The 19,936-nt window shown below is 37.7% G+C and overlaps 2 protein-coding genes across 2 annotated transcripts; both read right to left on the reverse strand.

Moving 5' to 3' along the window:
• Positions 1–1,006: 1,006 nt before the first annotated feature.
• On the reverse strand, positions 1,007–8,553 carry mgat1a (alpha-1,3-mannosyl-glycoprotein 2-beta-N-acetylglucosaminyltransferase a). Its single transcript, XM_030159037.1, has 3 exons — positions 8,327–8,553; positions 6,298–7,194; positions 1,007–2,342 (listed from the first exon to the last, which is right to left on the reverse strand). Exons 2-3 carry the CDS (start codon positions 6,925–6,927, stop codon positions 1,644–1,646), a joined length of 1,329 nt encoding a protein of 442 aa, XP_030014897.1. The 5' UTR covers positions 6,928–7,194; positions 8,327–8,553; the 3' UTR covers positions 1,007–1,643.
• A 6,185-nt stretch (positions 8,554–14,738) lies between these two features.
• On the reverse strand, positions 14,739–17,710 carry LOC115436457 (uncharacterized). Its single transcript, XM_030159350.1, has 2 exons — positions 16,789–17,710; positions 14,739–15,437 (listed from the first exon to the last, which is right to left on the reverse strand). Exons 1-2 carry the CDS (start codon positions 17,503–17,505, stop codon positions 15,354–15,356), a joined length of 801 nt encoding a protein of 266 aa, XP_030015210.1. The 5' UTR covers positions 17,506–17,710; the 3' UTR covers positions 14,739–15,353.
• Between the last annotated feature and the right edge of the window lie 2,226 nt (positions 17,711–19,936).

A 19,936-nucleotide genomic window follows, 5' to 3' on the forward strand; every position in this document is an offset into this window, starting at 1 on the left:
CAAGACAAAAATGAATTAGAAAGTATTTTCAGTGTTGGGTTTGCACTATTTTACCAAAAACGACACAACTAGCCTAGCCTAGCGTGCTAACAGGCTAATGCAGTTGGTTAGAATTTGACCATCAATTTGGAGCACAGAGATAAGAATGAATCAATGTCATGAGATAAAAAAATAAATAGAGTCCCATAACTGTAACCCTCCATCACTCTGTTGCTCCATCTCTTACAGGTTCTCCATTACTTCAGTTAGCTAGGCTAGCTAGCTAGCCCCTTCAGTCTCACATCATCGTTACAAATGAAGTAAACAGATGAGCTGTTAGCATAAGGACAGATGCGGTACACAGTTTGGCCCTGCAAGGCTACCGTAGCCAACACTTTCACTAAAACATTTAAGCATTAAGATATATTAACAAACAAAACATCACTAAAACATTTAAGCATTAAGATATATTAACAAACAAAACAAAACAGTAACAACCCTCAAAGCAGAAGGAGTTAACAATATGTCATGATGGTTCTCACTTATTTTACATTCATAAAATCTTAATCTTGAATTTGTTACCCCGTCATATTGCAGTTATAGCATATTTTCAGTTACTTTCTTAATAACAGTTTTCTTTAAAGTAACTCAAAATTATGCATCAGTGAATAAACTCATCAGCATCATAGTGAAATAATTCAAACGTGTGCATTCTTAAACACTACTTTGCTACTTTGAATCTCCACTTTTATGCATATTTCTGTCATGGAAATAAATACCTTTGCCTTTAATTTCCTTTTCCTTTCAATCTCCACCTATATTGCATTACATTCTCCAGCGACATGTTATGATTTTAAATAGGTACCCTTGAGTAAAGAAAAAATAATAATCAGAAATGCATTACTTACTCTTGACATCAAGAGTGACAAACGTGCATATATTTGTGCCATTTGAAATTTGTACCACCTTTCTTGGAATCTAACATTTCAGGTCAGTAGTCTGTTGATGAAAATAAACTAAGGACAAATTGCTGTAATATTGTGCATTTTTTTTATTCCAAAAATATAAACACACAGATGTTGTAGCTTCGCAAGCTTATAAACCTGCAGGTACAATGAAAAATGCTTAAACAAAATTAATCAGACATTAAAACCTGGAAGAACCGATTTCCATAGAAGACAAAAACAATCAAAATTAAACATAGATTATACTGCAATCATGACCTGTCACCACCACCATCTGCAACCATACCACAGATTATACATTTACACTTGTACCAGACTTAAACAGTTAAGACAAAGTTACCAGTAACTGCAAATAATTTAAAACAAAAAGTGGCAAATTAGGTAATTGCATTGAATGCATTAATGAATGTCATGTGCACTAGAAGCATCATAGAAAAATAGATCTCTGTATGTTTTACAGCAGGTTTGTCTCACAAACTGTTTAGGTGTTAAGAAATATTTTTGGAATAATGAAAGACACCTGAGTGGTATTGGCAGGAACCGCTACAGTGGGAAGAGGACAATCCATTCTGCATTATCAAACACAGGAAAACTTTTCATTCAGTCAAACTAATCTGCAACGGCATTGCTCTTTGGTCTGGAAAAAAAAAAAACTCTCCCTAACTCACATTTAGAGAAAAGTTGCTTAATTCAAGGGGATCAGCTCCAGGTGGGATCATACTGGGTCCATCCTGGAGGAGGGGCCAGGTAGATTCTCCGTCCTTTGGAGATAAAACTGACCACCCCTCTGTATCCTGCTCTCGGGACTCCAGACTTTAAGTCTTCCATGATCCCCAGGTGTTTGGCCATGACTTTGAAACTGTCCTTACTGGAGTACTGAAGGCGGAAAGGCCCCAGTCCTTTCAGCTGTCCCTGTTTCACATCTTCATATGTGACAACAGGAGCACTGTAAACCTCCTTCTCAAAGTTCACTCGGTATGTCTCCTCCTTCAAGTAACTTAGGTCTAACTTTGTAAAAGGCACAAATTCAGAGTTCAGTTTAATGTACTTCAGGTACTTATCATAGAACTGACCCAGGCTCACACCCTGCCGGCCAAAGGTTAAAGTTCGTGAGATCTCTGGGCGGATACAGGCACGGTTACGGCGCTGCTCTGGTTGACGCATCCAGTCGTCCCAGAACGACGCAGGCCACTTGGGCTCCAGCTCCTCCCACAGCTCACTGAGGAGCATCCAGCCCAGACCGGGAAAGAAGTCAGTCCGGTAGAGCAGGTCAGCCTTTCCCGGATCTACGTATCCGTCCCTGCCGTTGTCATTCCAGGCTGACGCACACCACAAACTAGGGTCAGATTTCAGGAGAGGGTGCATGGCTCGGAAGTACTCAAAGAAGTCTGGCGCCACCTGGAGTCAGAGAAAAGCATTTCAGTTTGTAGGTTTTTCTTTAAATGCATTTTTCCATGCTTATTTTGAATGATCATAAATACTGTCATGAACCTGAACTAAGAACTGCAGGAAAATAAAGGATCAAAGTTCATATTTTATTTGGACCACTTAAAAAAACTAAACACATTCTTTCAATTGAATTTTTAGCTGTGCTGACTTTATCCTACCAGTTAAGGATTAATGGGATTAAGAACATTTTAGAGAATTTCATTCATTCTCTCGAAATCCTTAAATAATGCTAGATAATAATGGTTTATAAAAGAGCTAATAAAAGAAGCTGAGTACATATCCATTGTTGTTTAAGGAGAAGACCTGCACTTTTAGGTATTATACCAGCCTGTCTCCATTATGAGAGTTATTTGCTACTTTGCAGCGTGTTATTATCTACATAATGGCTCGGGAGGTGCAGTAACACAGTTTGTTCTAACACTGTTTTTATACAAACAAAGGATTTGTAAGTAAGAAAGGCAGGATACCTGTAGGAATTGTGTGTATCAGCTTTTAGAGTTTCACTTCAAAAACAGTAAAACAATAGAAATATTTAATAGATTTTAAGGTAAATAAAGAATCTTGCTTCAGAGAACGAGTATCCAGACAAAACAACATTTCTGCAGTGGGAGGTAAATGAAGCTTTGAAAGTCAATACAAAACCAGAACTCATTTAAATATTAACATTTCACATGCTGAAGAGTTGTTTGTTTAGCTGTCCCTGACACAGAACGATGTGTCACTCTTTATGTAACAGAAACACTTCACTGAAGGAAAGGAATACATCTTAGCTGGTTTGGCATAGTGTTAGCATAACACTCAGAGCTGGCATTCAGGTTCCACACTGGCACATTATCTCAAGAGGAGAACAACAGACATGTCAGAAATGTCAGAGTTATGCTGTGTGGGTTTTGCATGAGCTGCTTTCGGCCAAAAAAAATAAACATAACGTGCTGCGCACTTTTAATACCCCTCAACCAAATATAGTGTAAGATTCTGCTGAAAGTTACTGCCCTATAATTTAGATTAGACTGTCTTTGTGTAAAACTTATTACAAACATATTTATATTTGAAAGTACACACGTTAAATGGGCAGACGGACGGACAGACAGACAGACGGACAACAAAACAATTACAATACCTCTTGGCCGAGGGGTAAAAAACTGAATATAAACGTCAATATAAAATATCCATGAAGCGATTTGTCTGTGTTTGTCTGTTTGTGCACCAGTGAAACAGAAAAGCGTTAATATAATGAGAACTTTTCTCATGTGACCTTTACAAAAGAAGCATTTTGCAGTAGAAAGCATACTTTCATTTAGTATTTGATCATTTGTATGTAGTGTTCAAACTGATGAGATCTTAAACAGGTGCCCACACTCCCATTGATCCATTTCTATTGACATGTACGCAGTTTGAGGTCCAGTGAACCTCCTGAGCTGGAACAAAGGTAAGTCATAAAAAGGTCTTTGTCATGAACCATGAAACTAACCATCTTCCTGTGGCAAAGAAAGTAAATGAAGCCTTGATGGCTGGTGCAAACAATTCTGACAGATGTTCTGACTTTAGATGATTAGTTAGAAAAGAAAAAAAAAAAAAAACTGTCTAAAAGCAGCAATAGAACAGACTGTGTTACTGCAGCCTCTGAAGCTTCATTTGCACAACACTGCACTGCAGGAAGTAAAATATCGGTATCATAAAGGTGCAAAAAAGACAATTAAAGGAAGACAGACAATTATAACTGTTAAAAGTGTCAGTCTGGTCTTTAAAGAATATGGCAATGTTCTGAAACTTTTGACTGGAAGTGAATCAGGATTAGGCAGTGTATCAAAACATATCAGTATATTTGGTATCATTTTATAGAGTGTTTTAGAGATACCATTTTTATAATATGTGGGTTAGGGCTAGGGTTGTACTGTTACTCACACTGCTTTCTAAGTTTTGTAGAGAGTTTGTGTTCTTATATTGAAGCAACATACTTCACCACAAAATGTTGTCCCTTATGTTCAGTTTAAAATACTACTTAGATTGTGCTATGTATTTAAAGGTTCAAATGGATCCTGATACTATAACGATACAGTTTGTTAAGTCTTCATCTTATTGTATCTTATATTAGGGATAGACTGATGAGAAGAACATCTTTAAAAATGATGAGTCTTAATTGTTTTGTAATTCATTTTTCAAAGGGCTTGGATGTGGTCTGGATTTCAGACAATATTTTACTTTCATGTTGTTTTTATTTTTATTTAAATTGCATTTAACCAGGAAAGACTTAGATAGATAGATTTACTTTATTAATCCCCAAGGGGAAATTCAAAATACAAAATATGGTCAACACTCCACAAAAACAGTCATGCCACATCAACAATAAATAAATAAATGCAGAGTATAAGTGGCTAAGAATAAATTAGATTAAAAAGTAGAATAAAAGACAAAACTTGAGATTAAAAATCTCTTTTACACAAGCATCCTGTGTCAAAAGGTGGCAGGATTCATGGTTGTTATAGTTAAAAGTTCTTTTTTCATATTCATATAAGTATTTTCCCTACGTTTTTTTTTGGTTTTTTTTTTTGGTTTTTTTTTTTGAAGACTGAAAATCGCATGAGTGGTGGGGTTTGGGCATCTTCTTGCAGCAATATATTATGTTTTTAATTACTTTTACATTATTTTTATCATATTTGTGCAAAACATCAAAAAAGCTTAAAAACAAAACTTGCAAGGAAAACCCAGTGGGGACCAACTATAACTACTAGATCGGGAGATTCTCTCCAGATTTTAGACTAATTTGCATTATGAGCTGCCCAAAATCACTTTGGTGCTGCACCTCAGCTTCACAGTGGGAGGAAAAAATAGTTACATATAGGTTAATTCCACTGTGAGTGCCCTTGACCACGGTACTGATTAAGATCTGGAGTTGGTACCAGAGCGTCCTCAATGGCAGCTCCCTGTTCATAATGTGTGCTAATGCAACATACTGTGTGCATTATGATGGGTAAAATGCAGAGACTGGATTTCCCCTTTGGGGATAATAAAGCGAGTTAACCCTTAAAAAACCCTGTGATATATGGATAAATGAATTATTCTTTAGCAGTATCCCTGTCACAGCACTATATGATTGGTTAGATGTCATGACGGAAAGCCCATTAATACTGAAATGAGAAAATAATATCTTCAAATCAATGTGGCAACAGACTATCCATAGTTAAAATGTTACTGAACTGTAGTTTATGTGGTTAGTCAGCTTTGTGTGAGACTTATTCTAAAAGTTCTCTGCAAGATTTGCATGTTTCATACACTATTTTCAAACGGATTCAAAAGTCAAATGTAATTGGACGTTTGTTTGTTTTTTGTTTGAGGAAGTGGTCAGCATTGTCAAATGTCATTTCTAACTAATGCAAATGTGGCATTGGTGGAATTTTTTTCACCAAATGGAAATATTATGTAACAGATGAAAAGAGGCACTGACACCTTCTTGCAGTATGTCAAAGGGTTTACTAAACTGTTCTTCTCTCCTCCGACACCGGGGTGGAAAATTATCATGTGGTTGACACACAAGATGAATGAATTTGTACTGATGTGTTTATTTGAAAAAGGGACACTAAATCTGGTTATAGACTGCTTTAACTTTTTAACTGTCTTCATTAATTATGCAATTACTAAAACTCTTAGACTGTTTAACCACCAGGGAACACCCCTGGTTATGGGTCTCAATTATTAATCATTATAATCGCATTGGCCCTTAAAAAATAGATATAACTCTTGTGTGTAGTCGTTTTTTTCCATCTCAAAGCTTTTTAGCTCCTCCTCCTTTGCCTAGCCCTACTATGTACACTGAAAGGATTCATCTCTATATGGATCAGTGAATCATGTAAAAGCGTTAATTGGAGCATGTTAATGGAAAAAGGACTGATGTGATGTACTGTACCTCCAGGTCATCCTCTACTACCACCACAGAGGAGTAGGACAGGGTCTTGAACACTTGGTTGAGGGCCCAGTGGTAATGTCTGGAGATCTTGTAGTAACCCTGAAACTTCTTGTGCTCTGGCCGGACTGCGATGTCTGACAGGTCCGGCTGTTTCAGATGAGTTACTTTGCTGCCATACGAGCGGATGACCTCAGCTGTCTCAGCGTGGCCACAGTCTTGACTCACTATGATTGGATGGAGCTCTGCTGAAGGCCGATGCTCCAGCAGTTTGTCCAAGCAACGCCTCACAGTAACCCTGTTACAGGCAATAACCAGGATTGGGATGACAGGCGGGCGGGAGACGACCTTCGGTCTGTTTCTGTTTGACGGCTCCCACAGTGAACGCTGACTTAGGATCTGCAGTAGGATTTTTTTCTGTCTTTCCAGCTCGACTTCAAACGTGTCTACCATGCGGAGCACGTCTGCCACCACGTCGCTGGTGGGCTGTACCACTGCCTCCCCCTGGTCCCCAGCCAATTCACCTGGCTGGCTGGGGGGAGGTCTGCTCCACAGCAGCAGAACCAGTATAGCGTTCCAGGTGATGAACAGGAACGTCCCACAGAGAATCAGAGAGCTTCTCTTGCGGATCATGGCACATAAACTGAAAGGGAGGTTGGATCGGGAGGACAGGGTCTGAATGGGGAGATGTGTCCTTGTTACAGACAATAGGAATGGGATATGGGAAGGGCAGCTGGTGTGTCATCACAAGAGCATGATCACAGACACAGAGTCACACTTTTTTGGTTTGCTTTGCTGAAAAAGTTATTAGGATGCAATGAAGATGAGGGAAATATTATGAAAGTGGGACTCATCTTGGGATAAAGATGAAGATTCTCAACATAAAACATCCTTTTGTACCTGAAATTACAAGAACACAATGCACAGAAATGTTCAAAAGATTATGCAATAAGTGTAACTATTAATAGGCAATAAAGCAAGAACCTGACATTTGTAAACTCATTTATTAATTCATAAAAACACTAAAAAATTTCCATCACAAAAATTTAATAATGAAAATTAAAAGGGGACATTTACCAGAAAGGATAAAAATGTAAGTCTTGTACTTTTTACTCCACTACATATGTCTGATAATTTTAGATCCTCCTGCAGTTTTTCATCTCCTTTCTGTCCAATGAAAACTAGAAAGTGTGTTGATTTTTTAATGTTTGTGATAAACTGAAGGACAAGGCGTTCGCTTTATGGGTGGTGTTTCAGATCATACAATATGATACAGACACTTTATTGATCCTACAGGAGTTATAGCAACGGCAATCACGTTCAATTATCACCATCACTCTGCGATTAAAACAATCTAAGATGACAAAAAAACACTCCAAGATTAAAAAAAAACAAAAAAAAAAGGAATACAAAAGAAAGGAATAAAGGAATAAGAATATATACACTTGTAAAAATAAAAAATAACATTTGCATGGTACATTTCACTTTAATAATATGGCTTTTAATACAAGCTCTGAACTTTAGAAGCCTCTTTTTTTTTTTACAATCACTTAAACAAAGCAATCAATAGAACTTGATCAGAATACACTGAAAACACATGTTTGTCCTAAATCTTACTGAACTGAAATAGTTAAAGAACTGTTTCCCACTGATTTGCTGTTAATAGATTAATCGATTCAGGGGCGAACCTATTTGAGCAACGATTACTGGGTTGACATCAGAACAAGAAGTCACATTACTAGAGCAAATGAAGCATGTGAGGACAAAATAAGTGGTTTGTAATGTGACTTCATTGGATGTGGTAAGAAGTTGCCATATGTCAGATCAGAACCGATGATTCACCCTCTGCCTCTGATCGATTTTTCTATCACCTGTGGCTGCCTCGCCGAAACAGGACACTTTTCCGGACTGAAACGCGACTGTAAACTGTAGATTTCACCTGCCTGCCCCCCCCTGCTGGTGCTCACAAGGGGTCAGAGGTTTACATATCTGGACCGGAGCTCGAAGACGAGCCTCTAAAACGAGCTCTTACCCCGAACGTGCGTCCACTTCTTCTCTCTCCTGTTGTGACCATTTCTTTCTTCGCTGTTTTCCTCGAATGACAGTAAAGTTACACGACAGAGTCTCAAACGCAGCGTCCAAGTCTTCCCTCACGGTGTTGAAAGAAGTTACGGTTGCTTAGTTTTTTTCTTGTTTTTCGTAAGACTGAAAAAGCAGCGGTAGGAGGAGGAGGAGGAAAAAAAGTAACACGACGACTTCCTGGTAGTGGGGGCGGGGTCTGCACACCGGAAGTCCCGCCCTAACTGTCACCTTGAGAACTTACGCAATAACTTGGAGCATGTTTTCCTCTGCGGGGCTAATTATCACACCGCAGGCTTTGATGGTTGCCATTGTCTGCCTTCACACATCATGCATGAAAAGACAAAGTGGAGCACCAGGCCAGACGCACTGGCGGATCCTGGCCCTGGTCTACAGCTAAATATAAACCTGGATTCAAAGGGTGGCCTGGGGGGTCCTCCTCTTTCAGCACATTCAGACTGTCAAACTCTGCACTTCTGCATCTGGTCAACTCTGATGCACCAGTTTGCAGCGTTTTGAGAAAATCCACTTTGGTCAGAAAGGAAACAGAAGGGAAAATTTTTGTAAGTCAATAACAATGGATAGAACCTCAAAGTAATGAGACACTGAAGCAAAATAGTGAGAAATTTGCCAAAAATAATGATAAAACTTTTTAAATATGGACTATATTTCAAAAGAACTATTGCAAAATAGGAGTTTGTTCTTAGAATATCAAAAAGAAAAATTTTAGCAAAATAATTCAAATGTTTGTACTTGGTATCGAAAAAATAATGACAAACTGTGGCAAAATAATAAGAAATTTGTTAAATTAATGATAAACCTTTGCTAAGTAATCTCAAAGTTTGGATTGAGTAAATGAAAATAGTGACAAAGTTTAGTAAAATAATCTCAGTTTGGACTTGGTTTTTGGACAGTTTCATTATTTCATAATAATAAGAAACTCTTGTAAGATGAAGGATTGAAAGTTTGCACTTTCAAATGATCTGAAACCATTGCCAGATATTCTCAAAATAAAGAGTTTGTACAGTCCAGCAGACTCAGAGTCACAAACTTCTTTCCGTTTGGAAATGGCATTACAGCAGCTACTCTTCTGACATTATTCTTAACTGTGACAAAAACCACGTCATAGACACACTACAAAACTCCAACAAACAAAAATAAAGGACATTATAACCCATATAGTACAATGAAAACACATACAAACAAGACAAGCTCTTAATATGATCTGATTTCTTCCTAATGGAGAGAATCAAAACAGAATTGTTGAAATATGTTCTGAAAGCAGAGAGGGAAGTGTAATGTAAAACAGTTTCATTTCAATTCAGGAAGTGAAATACTGAGGAACTGAAAACAGGAATGAGTCGTGGCATGGATGCAAAAAGATATGTGAAAAATGTTTTATGGTTTGCATTATTTTTGTTTAGAAGAACCTATAGTGTGGCCTTTCTTAGGTAGCTATTTTGATTTAGATTTTTTTTTAATCAGTATTTTGACATGTACAAAATGAATCACCCTCAAAGCATACATCTCTATCTTTTTCATCTTTGTTGTCTTCTTCTCTACCTGTAAATCACATGTCTGTGCAGGTGGCATATAAATAAACTTGCTCTTGCTCCAGTATTCAATAATTGAACTGAGGAGTATATTTTGCTGCATGAGTTGCAGAGAAGGGCATGAACTTTGCATCAGTCTCAAGAGACAAAGTCAAATGTGCTCTGGTTCAGTGGAGGAGACTTTAAAGCCTCACGGTGTTCACCAGATGAGAAAGATGGCAAAAACAACCAACCTTAGGACCGTGTAGCAAGTTTTTTAGATCCAAAAATGTCCTTGGGTTTAATGAAAGATGCAGTGGCTTGTTCAGGTATCTAAATACACTTCTTACAGTCAGTGACATTTATAGATACTGACTCTAAAAATACCACAGTGGGGCCTAATAACTATTTTGCCTTTCAACAACATGAGTCAATAATAATGTGTCCTTTAATGATTGTCAACAGAAAACAGGTGATAAGCACATCAAAAGTGGGATATTTATGCACCCAGTTCTGTGTTTTACTGATATTTAATAGAGGTGAGATGCGTCTAAGGAAAAATACTTTGCTCCAAGTAAAGGACAGATAGAGGTTTTAGGTATTTTGACTTTATTCCTGTGTTTATTTTTCTAACAACCTTTTACTTTGTCACACAAATATCTGTACTATTACTGCTTACATTTTCAAAACAGGCTTATTGCTTTAGCTTTAATGTATTTGAGGGGAATTAAGAGTTATTTTTGTATTGCACACCTTCTCAAAATCAAGACCAATTTCAACCTGAATGGATGAACAATAACATAAAAAAGATGATCCTTTGGTGAATACATTTACGCATTTCACACATGATAAAAAAAAAAAAAAAAGATAAAACAATACTGAAATCATGTACATTGTGAAAGATTGAAAATAACAGAAAAGACATAAAAATGAAAAATGTGTAAATATTGCACAATGAAAACGAAGCAAAAGAGTAAAGAATAAGAGCAGGTCTACTTTGAGTACATTTCAGAGCCTGTACTGTTTCACTTTTACTCCAGCAAGAAGTTGAGTTGAATCAGTGCTTCTACTTGAGCCAAGGAAGTGTGTATTATTACCACCTTTGACATTTAGGAGTAGTAAGATATTTATACTGGAGATGGCAAGTGCAATTTACACTTGAGTAAAGTGACTAAAATGTGTTTTGCTATAAGATTTTGACTTTTTTCTTTTCACTTGGAACATTACACTGAAAAAATCTAAATCTTACCAAGTGAATTTTTTTTTTCATTTCTACTCAAAATATCTCATCACACTTAAAATAAGACACAATCACCTAAAGAGTAACTTTTCAGTGAGATATAAGAACTTATTTTTAGACAACAGATCTTGAAAATCTTATTTCAAGAAATCATACAAGATGATTTTCACTTGTTCCATTGGAAGATTTTTTTTCTTGAATTAAGCAAAAAAAAAAATCTTGAATTAAGTCAAAAGTGTGATGAGATATTTTGACTAGAAATGAGGAAAAATATGCTTGGTAAGATTTTGATTTTTTGCAGTGTAACACTAGGTAATGGTACAGTACTTCTGAAAGTAAGAAAAGACAGACGTCACCGTCTTTATTTTTTGGAGACAAGTACCTGTATTTGCAAGTGAGGAGTGAAACTTATTGAAAACATATACTAATATGCTATGTTAAATTCCACCAAATGATTTCAGCTTAGTAAATGCCATCATATAGACCAGGTATGTAATTAAATGCCAGTAAACATCATGACAGAAACCTCTAGTGGTTTTGTTTGTGTAACTTCTTAACTACAAGTACAGTAGAGTGGTCTGTCTGAAACATGAACAGTCCAGTCAGATGTGTCCACTAGCCTTTCATCATAATAGCTTCAGTCAGTTCACTCAATTACTAGCAGCTGTGTCCAAAAATTAATTCTGTAAGGTTGCAGTGACATTGACCTTTGATTGTCAAAATCAAATCAGTTCTCCCTTGTGTCCAAGTGAATGTTTGAGGGACTGGTTGTGTCCAGTTTCACTCATTCCCTCTTCTTTATGTAATAAACGGTCAATATTTCAGACACTTGACGATTTGCATCACAGCTGACGGCTCCTATAACTAAAATGTGCCTCATTGCATTGTGGGATTGTTAACTTAAAGGAGTGATATTTAGCTTTTTCAAATGGAATTATGCTTTTAAAACATTTCCCTGTGGTCTACATAAACTGTAAATGCTATGCTTGGGTCTGAATTCTTCATTAATTCAACTCCACAGGTCCATCTTCAACCCTATTTCTGAGTAATGACACTAGAAAGGTTGTTTTGAGCGCTGGCCCTTTAAATGCAAATGAGTCACTTCACACCCCACCCCCTCCAGGTTGTTGACTGTGCTGCTCTGTCCCGTTCAGCTACTTGTGTTTGTTAATATTAACCATTGAACATTTTAGGTATTCGGCTCAAAGTCTGGACATATTTTCAGTATGGACAACAACCGCTGCTGCTGATAAACAATTGTGGCGTACTCGGAAAAATGTTCATCAGAAGTCTTGACCTTATATGTGCAAATGTCGTGATGTAACTAGTTATAGACGCAACAAATGAAGAAGGAATTAAATTGGGTTGTAGAAATCCGCTCGATTTTGGCCAAAGTGAATATAAAGACAGCTTTGCAGCACCTGGAGGGTTCAAATTCAAACTTTTTGAACTATTAGGGTCCAAACACAAATAAATGAACCAAAGACTAATAAAAGTGGGTTTAGCAAAATGTGACCCCTTTAAAATAGCATACATGCCACGGTCACTAACTTTCATATAACATACAAATTTGCTCATCTTGACAAAATGATTTCAGACACAACCACTACATTCATAAGAACTGACAGATATGAGGTCAAATTAAATGAGCTTGACCTTTGACTTTTAGCCACCAAATTTGTTTTAATTCATCCTTACATCTAAGAGAATATTTGTGGCAAGTTTTGTAGTGTTGTGTCAAACAGGCCAGGGATATTGTATTTTAAAAGTTAAGTTGGACAGATAGACAGACCTTAAATAACTAAATGTCTTATTCAGTAAACCGGAACCAAATGTCAGCTCTATCTGTCAACGCTTTTAGCTGTCAATAAAAACCTGCATGGCAGACATGGACAAAGAACTTAATCACATGTCAATCATAACACCCACACCTTTAACTATGTAGAACTTTTAGCCTTGATATAATAACAGGGGGAGTTATATAAAAATTCACCTCTGTAAAGTCGTCATGAATGTGGATATTAGCTTTAGAGAGCGAACCTGTTTTTGTACCGGCTGTGAACACATGTATTTTTGCTGTACAGTTGGACATTTTATCATAAGGATTCTTAAGGAATGACTCCCTTTTTGAGTCAGTCTCAAGTGGACAGTCAAGAAACTGCAGCTTTGGACTCTTGGCTTCACTTTTTTATCCCTGGATGTTGCTGCTGTTTAAACAAAACTGAAATTAAGGCACAGTTTACACAACAACGCTCTTGGGTGAAAATATTTTATCAGATGTGCCTTTTGTTTAGACGGCAACAGCATTTTTGGGGGTTGAAAATGCAAAAAAAAAGTGAAACCACCTTCTACAGTGGAAGTCTCAAAAACACTCCATTCTTGCGTCACTGTCTAAAGGGTTAAAAAATGCAAAACTGCGTTTTCTCGTCGCATATAATTTCACATCACAGGCACGCACCAGTACAGGAAAACATGCTGGATTAATTCCCTGTGACGGACCTTTAAGTTGCCCTAGCCGCTCTAATTTACATCCAAGAGTCGTTTCAGCAATTGTCACGAATCCTTATAGAGAGTAGTAGAGAGCAGAGAAGGCACATTAACTACCTTCAGCAAATTACTGATGCACCAATTACAGGAAGGGAAGTAGAAAGGTTCTACGCAGGCGCTTGGTCTTGGTGGTGGTGATGCCACCTAGTCACCTGGTGTACATACTACATTGATAAATACAGGAATTTTTTGTACCGGCTGGGAACACATGTATTTTTGCTGTAAAGTTGGACATTTTATCATAAGAATCCTTAAGGAATAGCTCTGTTTTGAGTCAGCCTCAAGTGGACAGTCAAGGAACTGCAGCTTTTGACTCTTGGCTTCACTTTTTTATCCCTGATGTTGTTGCTGTTTAAACAAAACTGAAATTAAGGCCCAGTTTACACGACAATGCTCTCGGGTGAAAATGACAAAATATTTTATCAGATGCCTTTCATTTAGATGGCAACAGCATTTTGAGGGTTGAAAACCCCAAAAAAAGTGAAACCACCTTCCACAGTGGAAATCTTAAAAACACTCCATTCTTGTGTCATCATCTAAAGGGTTAAAACCGCAAAACTGTGTTTTCTAATCACGTAGGGTTTACATCACAGGCATATGCCAGTATGAAAAACAACATGTTGGATTATTTCCCTGCGACAGACCTTCAAGTTGCCCTAGCTGCTCTAATTTACATCCAAGAGTCGTTTCAGCAATTGTCACGAATCTTTATAGAGCGTAGTAGAGAGCAGAGAAGGCACATTAACTACCTTCAGCAAATTATTGATGCACCAATCACAGGAAGAGAAGTAGAAAGGTTCTACGCAGGCGCTTGGTCTTGGTGGTGGTGATGCCACCTAGCCACCTGGTGTGCATACTACATCAATAAATAGGAAATTTTGCACTTTTGTGTGTCCATCTGCATGCAGAGTTTTCCTCCAACATACATCTCAAAACGCAGAATTAAAAGTGAGAATGCAACGTCACTTTTGCATTTACGGTTCAGATGATAACTGTTTAAATGTAGCCTAAGTAGAAGTACAAACACAATACACTTTCATTCTCATAGAGTGTAATATTACTTATATTGTGCAGATATACATTTTAACTTTCAACAACATATAAACCCTAACTAATGCCTGTGTGATCATACTATCTTAAAAGGAAAGGACAAACTTGTCTCAACTGGATATTTCTACATCTGCTCTATTTCAGTCAGATTCAGATCATAAAATATTAACTCAAATGAAAATTACAATCTGTTCCCACTTTGAATTTAAATAAATGTGCATACAGATAAAGTATTCAAATCACATTTACTCAACTTAATGTCAAAAAGCCTGTTGGATTATTAAGCAGAATATTCATGTGGCAGCAACTGGTGTCTTTCTACATTCCATTATCAATTTCACAAAAGGATCATCATTGGGTCTGATGACATATACGATAAGGTGGCCTCAAATTTCCATCTGAAATGGTTCCTGACATTTGTATTTCATTTCAGTGCTCGAGTATAATGTACTTGTACTATCTTTTTCTTACATCAGCAGTTCCACTCTGATCTGAAAACAACTGGTTTTCCGGGTGAAGTCCAAATGCTGTTTGTGAAAGTCAAGTAAAGTCAATAAATATGCTTCGATCACGCTGTGTGTTTGTGTGTTCAAGGTGCTGAGGCCTTGGACTCAGTCAGGTCTGTCCTCTGTGACCTTGTTTTCAGAGAAGCAGTCATCAAGGAAGTCAGCAGGACCTGAGATTTGTCCATTTACCTGAAAGAAGAAGGTGAAATAGTAAATATATGAACACCATTTCAGTTTCCAGGTGATTAAAGTCAGCTTTGATACTAATCCTATTCATTGTAGTGCATCCATCCCCTTTTTTTTAAAAATGTTTTTTGTTTTGTGTTTTCTTGACCTCCATGTTTTAAATTTCTCTCGTATTTTGTGCTTTTTAAAAACACCAATTCTTTAAGCTCAAAAACACCCATTTCCATCCCGACAGTTTTAATAGAATTAACCTTTTATTGAGTTCACATTGCTCTTCCCGTCACATGCCTACATGAGCCAAATCATGTGTTATAACTGCACGTACCAAATGCTGTTCATGTGCCGTGACTACTACTCATTTTACAATATGTACTCACTGAGATTTATTTTTATTTTAACAGTGGTTATGAAACATATTGAACTGCTCTTATGGTCATAAGGTCATCTCATACAGAGAGATATGTTTTTGCCTACATTTAGACTGAAAAAAATGAATAGAATAAAGTGGTGCTTACTTAATTAAGGAGCACACCTCATCAGCATCATTGGCTTTAAAACTATTTTATGAAAGATGACATCACATTAAATAGAACTGTCTCAAACTACTTTGAGTGGAAAGACGCCAGAGCTGTAAAAGTACAGTTAAAGTAAAATCACAATTTTGTAACTAGGTTTATATTTGTGAAACTGCTTTGAGTTTGTGTAAATGCAGATGAGCAATGACTTAAGACAGTAAAATGGAAAATTAGAACAGACAAAATTAAAATGCGGCAACAGAAATTAAAGCTAAGGTATCAGCATTGAATATTTTTATAAAAATACCTGACCTGTGAGTTTATTTTAATTCTTTTACAGTAGGGTCAAAATAAACCATTGGTTTCACTTCATATATAAAATATCACCTAAATACTGTTTATCTGACTATACTAGACCCCAGAATCAGAAGATGGTGAGTTAACCTTTAGTGTAAAAAGCTGCCATTCAAAGACAAATCTATTCTTCAATTTTCTGAAATAACATCAAACTTTCTTAAAATACCAAATAAAAGTAATCTCCTTCTTGACATTTATGTAATAACTAATAATGTTCTGAGACTAGGTTAACATTACGCTGTGTTGGTTGTGTTTCTGGGTGACTTCAGTTTTTATCATGATAGATAGATAGATAGATAGATAGATAGATAGATAGATAGATAGATAGATAGATAGATAGATAGATAGATAGATAGATAGATAGATAGATAGATAGATAGATAGATAGATAGATAGATAGATAGATAGATAGATAGATAGATAGATAGATAGATACTTTATTGATCCCGGGGGAAATTCAAGCTGGATGTGTTAATGCTCACCTGGACTACATCGTCCTCCCTGCTGCTCACATCCTGTTGGCACAGCTGCGGGCTGTTGGACTTGCACAACACCGCCAGTTTGTAGAGCATGATTTGTGACACCAGAGAAGATAATGACACACAGGTGCTCTTCAGTTGTAACCACAGGAAAGAGGGGATCTGACCTGCTTTCTCCATCAAACATGTGGAACTTAGGGACACTCTCAAAACTCCATGTGGAAAATCACTGGCCCGGTGAATGGAAAATGCGTAACAGATATGTGCAGCAAACTTTTCATTCTGAATTTTCCGAATCATTTGAGAGCATTTATCTGTCCCAGGAAAGTTAGGTGTCAGTTTGCGCGCCAGCTGACGCATTAGTGCGTTTTGGACACTTGAGTGCGCGTCCCCTGCGTCCCACAGTCTGGGTTGCGAAAGTGTCTGACACACTTTATCCACGGTCACAGGTTCTTTCTTTCTCGACACGTTTCCGTCCACTCGTGTATAAGCCACGGCTAGTCTTCCCACCACAACCCGCTCTCCGTGGAGAAAAGCCTCCCACGCTGACGCCTGCTTGGAGCGGCTGTGTTCCGCGGCGGAGTCGCGCCCCGTTCCGCCGGACAACCCGAGGCTGTACGCCGAGGCTGCAGGCCGCTTGGACGGAGAATTCCGGGTCCAGATATTCCGCCGACACCGGAGGACAGCAGACAGGGCAGAGGCGGAGGGGGTCGAGGCCATGGTCGATAAAGTCCACGGTCAGGAGCCCGGGTTGTTTTCTTCTTTCGGACCCAAACCTCAGTCCGACTCAAAGGACGAATAAAGGCTCATTTGCGTAAGGAGGAGGGGGGGGGGTGCAGGAGGGGGGGGGGTGCAGGAGGGGGGTCTCCTCTGACCAAGTCCACCCGACCATATTTGCCTCGATCATCCCGTTTCTGGACGGTGGGTGGGTGTGTCCTTGAGGTCAGAGTATGCAAATAACTTAGAGTTCTTCCAGTGCAACTCTCAGTCCTCCTGTGAGCCTTGATGGAAACATTACAGAAAACTGGGACTATAAATAAATAATACTTTAACTCAAACAGTCTGTCAGTTAAATATGTGTACCTTATTGAGCTATGAATTTGTCAGGGCAAGTTTGTGCAGATATTCATCACATTAAACTTATTTGATGGTTTATGTTACAACAATGTGGATTTATATTCACTTGACCCACATTTATTAAACCCACTTACTGACTTTGTTAAAAAAAAAAAAAAAAAAAAAAACCTTCCTATTTTTATTTGATACTTGACCTATAGTGGCCAAAATATGATCACCCTCCTGCATGCATTCTAATGACCTCTTTTTCATGCCTGACACATTGACCTAGTAAGGAATATGCCAACTCACTGTCGAGTCAACAGTCTGGAAAGAACCACAGGCTCAACTCCATCTCCATGAACAGAAACATTTTTATATTTGGGGTGAAAACACCCGTTTGCGATAAATGTCACATGGTGTATTTCATCCAGATTTGCACTGATATTTTGCCAAGATCTTGTATTAAGTAAGTAAATTTTATTTATAGAGCACTTTTCACAGACAGAGTCACAAAGTGCTTTATCAAATAGAAATCAAATCAAATTTACAGAAACCAACAGAATCCTCCAGGAGCAAACACTTGTGACTGGTGACAGTGGCGAGGAAAAACTTCCCTTTAACAGCAGAAACCTGGAGCAGACCCAGACTCCTGAAGGATGGCCGTCTGCCTTGACCAGTTGGGGTTAAAGAGAGAGAGTAAAGGAGGAGAAAAGAGAGAGCAATAGAGATAGAGAGAGACTGTGGGAGAGTCAGGCCACTGTGTAAAGTCTTCTCCAACACACCCTAAATGGTCTTTAATGTGGTTCAGGTCCGGACTGTGGTGCTCAGTCCATGTGTGAAAATGATGTCTCATGCTTTCTGAACCATTGTTTCATAAGTTGAGCCATTCAGTATATTCGGGTGGTCAGCTGACCTCATTTTACGGACGCATAACATTGACCCTACACTGTAAGCCCGGACTTTGCATTTACTAAAATGCTTTAATTACAATGTACTTAAATGATTTAAGTTTTATTACATTACTTGAAAATGTTAAGTATATTCTCCTAATTTGTAGACATAGTCGAAAATACGAAAAAGTTTAAGTTGAATGGATTTAAATCACTAAGTTTTAGTCATGACCACACCTTTTTATCTCTGCATTGCATTGTGGGTATTGGGCATGTTGTTGAAAATGTGTGGTTTTTCTGTGCAGGGGTTCAGCGGGGTTGTGGTGTTAGTACTAATTTGGACTTAATGTGTGTATGGCAGTGTTTATTGGCCTTTTTGTGTTTGTTTTTGTGTTTTTGTAGAGCTGCACCGTGAGTCAGAGCCATAGGAAGAACAATGGCTTTACTGTTCCTTTAGACAAGGATGTGTTTCATGAAAATATTTTTACCTTGCTAAAACAAAAGTACTTCCTGTACTGGTAAATTACAGTGAGCTATCTTCCTACTTAACTTCAATCCATGTTGCAATATATTAAGTTGAATAACTTCATGAAGCACTTTATGCTGCAAAAGATTTTAATTTAAATCAACTCAGACTGAGTTTAATGTGCTGATGATACTAAGTTAGTGATTAACAAAAGTAATTGACAATGCAACAAATTTTAAGTTAAATTAACTTGGCAATTAGTTTGTTGTACTTAAAATAGCATTTCCACTCAAATCAAGCATTTAAGTTTAATACACTCAAGTTGTCATTACTCATTACTTAAATTTTTTAAGAAAACCAGTTTACTCAAATTTTTTAAGTAAACTAAACTTATCTGGTAATACAGTGTAGAGCTGATCAACTGAACCGACCCCAGATCATAACACTGCTCTGACAGGGTTGTACTGTAGGCACTAGGCATGATGGGTAATCCATCACTCTGGAACAGGGTCAGTCTGGACTCGTCAGACCACATGACCTTTTTCCATTGAAACACAGTCCAATCTTTAAGCTCTGTGGTTGTTGAGGAAATAAGACGCTCCTCACAGCATCAGTTGGAGGTACTTTAACTGACCTTTGACCCCTGCCCATATCAGACCTTTCCCACTGTCTTACTTTTCAAGCTCATTGCCTTCAATCTTAGAAACAATGACCATATTCAATGCCCAGAATGTCC

The sequence above is a fragment of the Sphaeramia orbicularis genome, chromosome 16, assembly GCF_902148855.1.
Source record: "Sphaeramia orbicularis chromosome 16, fSphaOr1.1, whole genome shotgun sequence".
Classification (NCBI taxonomy): domain Eukaryota; kingdom Metazoa; phylum Chordata; class Actinopteri; order Kurtiformes; family Apogonidae; genus Sphaeramia; species Sphaeramia orbicularis.

Excerpts from the sequence above, each read along its gene's own strand:
- LOC115436457 (XM_030159350.1), bottom strand. The coding sequence starts at position 17,505 with ATGGCCTCGACCCCCTCCGCCTCTGCCCTGTCTGCTGTCCTCCGGTGT. Across the intron at positions 15,438-16,788 it reads GGGAGGACGATGTAGTCCAG|GTAAATGGACAAATCTCAGG; the intron begins GTGAGCATTAAC and ends TTCTTCTTTCAG.
- mgat1a (XM_030159037.1), bottom strand. The coding sequence starts at position 6,927 with ATGATCCGCAAGAGAAGCTCTCTGATTCTCTGTGGGACGTTCCTGTTC. Across the intron at positions 2,343-6,297 it reads TAGTAGAGGATGACCTGGAG|GTGGCGCCAGACTTCTTTGA; the intron begins GTACAGTACATC and ends CTCTGACTCCAG.